This window comes from Petaurus breviceps, unplaced genomic scaffold, assembly GCF_028583685.1.
Source record: "Petaurus breviceps papuanus isolate PSGF00001 unplaced genomic scaffold, PetGlider_PUasm1.0 98, whole genome shotgun sequence".
NCBI lineage: Eukaryota > Metazoa > Chordata > Mammalia > Diprotodontia > Petauridae > Petaurus > Petaurus breviceps.
In genome coordinates, this window is record NW_027187460.1 from 52157315 (window position 1) to 52166800 (window position 9486).

Here is a 9486-nt window from a genome sequence, read left to right on the forward strand (position 1 = left end):
TTAAACTTGTATCATGTTTGACATATATGCTGAATTAGCATATTTCTTCACTAAATGTCTATGAACACATGTATGCAGTCATATCTTTGGAAAAGTGTGTATTTAGAGTATTTTTAATCAGTTTATATACAACCCGTAGATTTTTAGGATAAGATTTAAATTGATTTACCGCTAAAGTGTACAACATCTGCCAGGAAAGATTACTATGGTGAATAGTATTACATTTAATATAGCTGAATAGTTTATCAGATACTGGTGTGTGTCTGATATTTAAAGGCTGTTCTAAACTAATACTTGGAACAATTTTTATTTGTAGATAGCAAAATATGGAAGTGATATTTTAAATGTTTATCACAAACATACTTAAGTATACATTGATAGTAAGTCCCTATTTTTTCCTCAAGAAGAGATGTGTAATTGTCAATTCTTTTTGTATTTTAAGTTTTAAACTTGTGTCTTGCCTATTTTAAATGATATTTAAATTGTCTTTATATTTGTATTTCTTAAAATTCTTTATTGTCATATATGTAAATTAAATTTGGTGATTGAAAATAAATTTGACTTTCATCAGACATTTATCATGTGAAGATAAAACATCCAAAATGAAACTCATACTAACAATACTAGTCAAATTTTCAAAAGCATTTCTAGATGAAGATAAAGTATCATTGAAGATCTTAATTATGTTAATTTGTCTCTAGTTTCTGAGATAATGGAGAATCCAGCAAGAATTTTTTTTCTTGTCTCAAAAAGCATACGTATTTCATCATTTCTCTATATTTCTAACTTTTTATTTCTTCACTTTCAGTTTTATGTTAGGACACTTCACTTATCTTTTGTTATATTGTTCCCCAAAAGAAGATATTAGGGCTTCCCTTTTAAATTGCCTCAGTCACTGTTCATAGTGTTCAGTGTAATTGAACCTCTAGTTTCCAAACTGTAGTGTCTAAGTCCCTAGTGAAACTATAGGTGAAATCAAGTTGTTTTTACGGATGAGATATAGAAAGCCAAATTGTTTCAGAAATGATAGCTATGAAAAAATGTAGCATGTTGGGCTATTTTATTAGATGCCAAATCTTCCATTTGTCAAACTTAACTTTTCAGGGGGAAACATTTATGTAATTTTATTTATTTATTGTTTTTCCCTACTTATTAACCTGAAGATTGTAGGCCAGGGTTATATAAGTATACATAGAAAATAAAATCCTCTGAGAATTGATAATCAGCTCCTTTCCATTTTTTCATGTATTGGGTTTTCTTAAATCAAACCATCTGTATTCATAACTTGCCTGAAAGTCTCAGTAACAGTTTTGTTTTAAGCTTGAAGAAATAATGTCTTCAAATAAATTAAGCTAATGTTGAGGTGCTTTTGCAGCTTTTTTGACTGCATTGAATTTATGGTTTCTATGGATATTGATTTAAAAGTAGCTTGTTAATAGCCATCTTTTGTGGTTGCTGAGCAAGATAGCTATTAAATCTAAAATACACATTTTAAAATTTATGAACACTTTTCAAAATGCTTAATATAACATATTTGTAGACAAGGTTGTGATTTTAGTGTAATCTGACTGGAAGTTTAAAAGAGTCTGGGATGAATTAGATGATTTTGGCAAGCATTCTGCATTTAGATATATTTTGTGCTACATTTTAGCTATTGGTAAACTAAACATAAATGTTTATAATTAAATGGTATTTCATCAAAACTAAGTGAAATGTTGGCATTCCTCCACGTTCATTATCTGTTCATTTCTTTGAAACTAAAAGTTTAAAGAAATTCTTTCATACTTTAGCTTAGTATAGATTATTTTGTGCCTTTTAAATGAATATATTCTATCAAAGTACTAATACTCTTCTTTTTTAGTGTCACCATCAGTATGTCAGAAGTCATCTTAAATTTTAGGATAGACCTTTACATGCTGTAAGCAGGATTTTAAGGCATGAACTAGGATCAGTTGTTTCCCATTTTTCCCTATATTAAGCATTTTGAATTTGGTGTGAATGGGAGAATATTTTCTGACCACGATAATTACAGTTTTTTTTTTGTTTTACCTTTTTTAGTGTCAGTGTATTCAGATTATAAGATTAAGAACATTCAGAATTATATCATGCTAAATCCAGTGTTTATGCCACTATATACTTTCCTAGCTTTAAGGATTTAATTATTAGAATTTAAATTATGCCTTTATTCATGGCAAGTAGGAGTCTTGTTTGGTACCCAGACAATTAGTTGGAGAGTGCAATACTCATAAAAATGACAAAAGTAGTGAGACCTTCCAGAATCAGTAGTAGACAAGAATGCGAAAATAATTGTTTTAGTCTCAGCTCAGCCATTAATTTCTTGTATAACCTTAAACAAGCTCTTTGGATCTGTTTCTTCTTTATAAAAAGAGAATTATAATACTTAGCTCATAAGGTTGTGGAGTTCAAGTGAGATAATGTATATATCATTAAAGTTCTTTGAAAGGTATAAATCCTGTAAATGTAAGACATCTTAGTTTTTCAAGAATCTATCTTGCTTCCTACCATATTCTTCCTTGGTTATGCATGCCTGTAGTATTTTATTCTGTTCTAAACTTCTTTTTTTTTTTTTTTTTGCCTTTTTGGGGGGCAGTTGGGGTTAAGTAACTTGCCCAAGGTTACATGGCTAGTTTTTTCATGTGGGTGTTAAGTGTCTGAGGCCAGAACCAAACTCGGGTCCTCCTGACTCCAGGGCTGGCGCTTTTACTCACTGCGCCATCTAGCTGCCCCCTAAACTTCTTTTGTTAGGAAGAACATAGGCAAAGGAATATATCCAGAGAAAATGAAAAGTTTACTAGAAACTTTGCTATATACAGGTTGACAGAACTAGAAACTTGCTAGGGCAGGAAGGGGTGGGGGGTAGAAAGATAGCTCTCTAATTTGTAGAGGTCTCAGAAGGGATTACTAGATTTACTTTGCTTAGCCAGAGGACATAATTCGTACTAATGGGTAGAATTTATAAGTAGGTAGCAGATTTGCTTTACAAAGAAAAGGTTACTATCAGTATGTTGAGTTCCTCATCACCAGAAATCTTTGAGTGAAGGCTAAATGAACATTGTTGGATGGGTATGCAGAAGGATTTGTAGATACGAATTCCTTAATTTATGCTTCAGTATTGGTTGAACTGGGAATTATTTCTAATTCTTATGATTCTATCCATAGGATCACACAACATTAGAGCTGCAGGATGATTTTTTTTAATCATCTATTTAATTCCATTTATTTTACACATTATGATCTGTAAGTTGCAGAGCAACTTATTCAGACTTAGATATCTACTCAAAACAGATTACTTTCTTAAAAATAGATTTTTATTTCCCAATTACATGTTTAAAAAAAACCCTTTTTACATTCATTTCTTCATTTTTGAGTTCAAATTCTCTCCTTCCCACCCCTCCCCTACCCATTCAGGAGGCAAGCAATATGAAATTGTTTATACATATGAAATCATGCAAAACATTCCATATAGCTATGTTGCAAAAAAATGCAAGAAAAAGAGTTTTTTAAAGTATGCTTCAGTTTGCAGTTCATTAGTTCTCTCTCTGGAGGGAAATACCATTTTTCATCATGGGTCCTTTGGAATTACCTTGGACCATTGCCTTGATCAGTAACTAAGTCTTTTCATAGTTGATCATCCTTACAGTATTTGCTGTTACTATGTACAGTGTTCTTTTGGTTCTATTCTCTTCACTTTGCATCAGTTCATATAAGTCTACCCAGGTATTTCTGAGACTGCCCTGTTGATTATTTCTTATAGTGTAGTAGTATTCCACCACATTCATATGCTATAACTTGTTCATCCATTCTCCAGTTGATGAGCATCCTCTTCATTTCTTTGCCACAACAAAAAAAGAGCTATTATAAATTTTTTTTTTTTTGCACAAATATGACATTTCCCCCTTTCTTTGATTCTTTCAGATACAGACCTTAGTAGTGGTATTGTTGGGTCAAAACTGCACAGTTTTATAGTTCTTTGGGCATGATTCCAAATTGTTTCCCAGAATGGTTGCATTAGTTCACATCTCCATAAACAGTATTAATTTCCCAATTTGTCATTTTTCTTCTCTGTTATGTTAACCAATCTGACAGGTATGAGTATTTCAGAGATGTTTTAATTTGTGTTTCATCAATAGTGGTGATCTAGAGCTTTTTTTCTTTTCTATAGGGAAAAATAGAAAATCTTACACTTGGGTTCAAAAAATGAGTTATACAAGCTTGTAGCTGAAATGTAGATAGATTTATATTTCATATGGAAAGGATCTGGAAGTCTTAGTGGACAGAAAATACTATATTAATAGTCAGCTGTATGAGAGCAGCTGAAACAAAGTTCATGGGAATTTTAGGTTTCATTATTAGAAATATGGTGTCAGAATGAAGAAAATTAAAGTCTTGCTACACCTCTGCCCCATATACCTTTGAAATAAAGCACCATTTTTCTTAACCAAAATATTTTTCTAGTGATATTGTATGACTGGTGATGGAATACCAATCTGAAGATGATGAGAGTCACTCAGATAGCAAGAGAGATATATGGTAAATGTGACTTGAGTGCCAATACATTACCAACTAGAAATTACACTAGCACTAAGGTGTAAATGATGTTATCAGAGAAGTTTGACCAGAAAGGGTGAGCTAGCCATGGAGCATTAGCAAGGGATAACCAGGAAACAGCTTGTTTTGCATCACTCTTATCCATAAAATGTCGAGGATTCTAGAGGTGGGTTAGTCACCTATGAAGGATTTTACACAGGAAGTCATGAATAGGTTTCAGTCTGCATTCTTTGTTGACGGAAGACCTCATACCCATGAAATTTAATCCATTGAAGGAAATAGCATATTTCAAAATGGTTAGAGCCTACTTCTTCCCTATTCAGACTACATGTGTAGAATTGTGCATGCGACTGTGTCTTAAGAAAGGCATTAAAAATGCAACATGTTTAAGATTAGTACAACAAGGATGATTAGCAAAATAAAAATTAGCATAACAGGATCTGGGAAGCAGTGGGTATGTATAATGGAAGAAGCATACATTTTAGAAATTTAGACTTCTGAAATCTATGTTTAAACTGTGATTCTGACAATGCCTTTTTTTTTCCCTGAATAAGTCACTTAGTGTGCTCATCTATGACTGGAGATAATATACTACTCACCTCACAGGATTGTTATAAGAAAAGCACTTTGTGTGTAAGCATGCATGTGCCACACGTATGCATGCGTATTGCTTGGAGGAACAAGGGACATTTTACCTAAAGAATAAAAGACTTAGTGGGAGGTGTGGTAGCTCTCTTTAGAGGTTTAGAGGATTGTCAAATTGAAGGACACACTTGATTTGTTCTGAGAGACCAAAATCGGAAGCAGTGGTTGGAAGTTAAAGAGAAGCAGATTTTGGAAAGCTTCACAACTAGAGCGTCCTAAAAAAGAATGAGCTGTCTCCTCATGTAGAAGGACCTGCCTACCAGTGTGACCATCTTTCAGAGTAGAGGAGGATTCTTTGTTTGTATTGGATAACCTCTGAGATCCCTTTGAACTCTTAAGATTCTATAATTCTGTGAAATAAGATGTTCCTAAGAACAATGCACCTTGTTTTCTTTGCATATATATAGAAATCTAAATTGTTAGATCTTCATTAGAGATTGAGAAGAAATAGTCATTAGCCTCTAATTCAGACCATTTTAAAGTTACTTCTCTTCCTTAAATTTGGTATACCAGAACTAAGTCAACAGATTGTCTGACCTTTGCAGAGTATAAATAACTGCCTGCATTATTTTCATTTTTAGCTAGTGTCAAATTCCTGCATCTCAATAAGCTATGTCATGTTAGATTTATTTTCTACTATACTTAGGACTATTTGGTCTTTTTCATTCATATGGTTTATTTTTCCATAATAGGTAAATTGCTTATTTTGTCTTTAAAGAATCTCTACTTTAGGGACGGCCAGGTGGCTCAGCGAGTAAGAGCACCGGCTCCAGTGTTGGGACGACCTGGAGATCGAATCCCGGGCTCAGACACTCAGCACCACACCCAGAAATAACTGGCCATGTTATTTCTCACTAACCTTGAGCAAGTTACTTAACCCTGATGGCTTTAAAAAAAAAAAAAAGAATCTCTACTTTAAAAATTAGCACTGTCACTAAATTCTGATCAGTATTGACTAATATAGTAAAATCTGTGCTTTATAAATTAAGGAGAGTACATTTTTAAAATCTAAAGACATTTCTACAAATAACAAACTAAAGCTAGTTTCATTTTAAGACATCCTTTACAATAAATTATTGTGCTGATTAGTTATTTTAAGTCCCTCTACTAGTAATGAAATAATATGGTTAGATATTTAGATGGCTTCTTTTTTTAAAAAATGTAGATATTACTATATCAAAGGCTTTATTATACTATGCTGTCCTTTTGTATACCATACACGCATGCTAGCTGTTTGTTTTGAGAATTGTTTCCCATTCCTTGGAAAGCAGACAAATTACCTTATGAATATCGGATTAATATATTGTTTTGTCTACTTTATCACATTTGCAATAGCCCGATTGATTTTAAGACTTGAAACTTATTTTTTAAGGGAAATAATATATTTTAACATGTAGTGGTAAAATGATGTTAGTCATGAGTCTCTTCTTTGGTGGTAATGTTGCAAGTTGATTTAGTTTAGACACTTCAGGTAAAAACCCCAGACATTTGCCTTGTCTGGAAGCTGATAGAAGATTGAGATTTATAAGTCTTAAAAATAAGCCAAGTGGCAGCAGGAAATGCAAGGAGTTTATTGGAAAACCACAGGAAACACCAGCTGCAGGAATTATGCCTGGACAAAAGAATGCCTGTTTAAGTAAAATGACACACTTCCCCATTTTGGTGGTTTTTTGAAGAGAGATGGAGTTTAGCTAAAAAGAGATTATGAGAATTAAGTGGAAATATATCTTCACATCCTTGAGAATTGTCACAAATTGGTCGCTATAACATGATTTGTTAGTTAGGTTTTCGGTAAAACTAATCATAAAAAAATAAGAGGGACATAAGTGTGATACATCCAAGAGAATTTTATGGTTGAATTAACCACTTCTTGAACTGGTTCCTTTTTTTTGTTTTGTTTTTGTTTTTGCTTCTTGGAGGGGGGGAGGTAGGGCAATTGGGGTTAAGTGACTTGCCCAAGGTCACACGGCTAGTTTTGTGTTGTGTCTGAGGTCAGATTTGAGCTTGGGTTTTCCTGACTCCAGCGCCAGTGTTGTTCCATTCACTGCACCACCTAGCCGCCCCTTGAACTAGTTTTCAAAGTAGATTTTTTCAATCTAAGCAGCTTTCAAGGAAAACTTTAACTTTGCTTTGATTTTGTATTTTGAATGAATCTTGTAATATTTAGTACATTATAAATATTCTCCACTAAAGTCTTTATTCATAATGCAGAGGTAAGGATTCTGTGTCCTTAAGCATCGTGTCAGTGAAGCATGTAGCTCTGGCAGGTCCGTGTGCTTCAGTGGATCCTCTTTCCACTGGTACAGATTGCAACACTGTACGCGTCTTTGCAGTGTGTCCCTTATTGTCTGTGTCCGTGTCCTCCTAGAAATTAAGAACCCTTAGAAGCTAGCCATTTAACATGGAGGGGGAGGGGTCATGGACGGGGAGGAGTCATGGACTTTATATGATATGGATAACACTTGATTTGAGGCATTGCTGTTTATAATAAACCATGTCATCTCAGGATGCTTGCCTTTAATATACACTAATGCTGTCATCTTTGTAAATTGCATTTGCATGACATATCCTGACATGTCTAGTATCATACATTTACCTTTCAGATCTGTTGCCCACTTCCTTACTGTATTATTATCTTCTTAATGTAGGAAAAGCAACGTGCACTAATACTTTATACAACTTTGTACAACTGAAAAGCTGTACATATAGTAAAGTCTATACACAGGGACATTAGTATTGATCATGGTTTAATATGATTACTGATAAAGGCTGACCCTGTTGCAACAGTTTTTATTGTGGTATAGAATGAAATAATGACCAGATCATTAGGTTTCTCATTTTAAAATCATTTCAGTAAATGAATTTTTAAGGGCATTTGCACATCCCTGAGAAAGACCCCCACTTTTTTTTTCATAAATCTAAGCAGTGAACTGTTAACTAAGTCCCTCTGGTAGAGCAGAAAGAGTGCTAAATTGGGTGTCATGGGACCTGAACTTAAGGCCAGCTCCATCTCCTGTGTGGCTTTGGGCAAGTTACTTGGCCTCTTTGCACCTCAGTTTCCCCATGTGTAAAATAAGAGGGTTGGACTGGATGACCTTCTAGTATTTATCCTAGTTTCAAATCTGTGATCCTGTTTTCCCTGCCCTTATCAAGGAGATTGTAAAATGATACTTGGTCATAAATAACTGATATAAGAAGTGTGTGGTATTGTTAGTGGTATAGACAATGAATCCCAAAGAGGAAGAGATTTCCAATTAGATTCAACAAAGAAGGCTTACATGTAACTTAACCAATAACCAATTATAACAAAACAAAAATGTGGGTGGAATTTAGTATTATGATGTATTTTTATTTATTGTGTAGTAGTGAAGTACAAGGCATAATACTTAAGCACCCAGGTGACATGCCTGTTTTTCCTCTCTTCTGTTAGCATGTTGGCAGATAAATTGAACATGACTCCTGAAGAAGCTGAAAGATGGATTGTCAATTTGATTAGAAATGCTAGGCTTGATGCCAAGATTGACTCCAAATTGGTATGTATTATAAAATGTTACATTAAATACAGAGTATTGGTTACTAAAACTCAATTTAAAATTATTTTGATCCTTGCCCCTTCTTTGACCTTTCATTATCAGGTTTTTCTAACTCCATAACTGACTACAGAAGTATTTTTAATTTATTAACTAGCTTTACTGAATATGTAATCTAATATAACTTCATTAGCAAAGGTATGAAATATTCATACGTTGATTTTACATTTCATACTTACAGTGTTATTATATCATGCTTATGTCTTTTTGAACATTATTATTAAAGTATTATAAGACCACGTTTCCTCTTGTTTCATTTTAGGGCCATGTGGTTATGGGTAACAATGCAGTCTCACCCTATCAGCAAGTGATTGAAAAGACTAAAAGCCTTTCTTTTCGAAGCCAGATGCTGGCCATGAATATTGAGAAAAAACTTAATCAGAATAGTAGATCAGAGGTAAGAATATTGACTTTTTGTTTCTGTTTTGGCTGATTTAAGAATAGTAAAACATAACTACCATGTAGAAATGTTTGAAGTGAATGCTAATTTAGATGTCAACTGTTGTGTGATCTGCCAATATTGATTTTTTTTTCTCATTGGTAAGCACATTTTATTTTAAGATTTTATACTTGGTACTAATTTCTTAATTTCTGGACAGGAACTTAATATAAAATTTAAAGAAACTGAAAAAAAAAGATGTCCTCTCTTATAATTACTAGTTTGCCTCTTCATTTCTTCCTG

The 9486-nt window shown here is 33.4% G+C and overlaps 1 protein-coding gene across 1 annotated transcript in view; it reads left to right on the forward strand.

The window, feature by feature from the left end:
• Positions 1–9486, forward strand: part of EIF3E (eukaryotic translation initiation factor 3 subunit E) — a 60296-nt gene that overhangs the window by 50654 nt on the left and 156 nt on the right. The window contains exons 11-12 of the mRNA XM_069081107.1: positions 8645–8747; positions 9067–9486. The exon at positions 9067–9486 is cut by the window's right edge and continues 156 nt beyond it. Coding sequence (XP_068937208.1) covers positions 8645–8747; positions 9067–9237 — 274 coding nt within the window. The 3' untranslated portion in view covers positions 9238–9486. The remainder of the gene's footprint in view (positions 1–8644; positions 8748–9066) is intronic.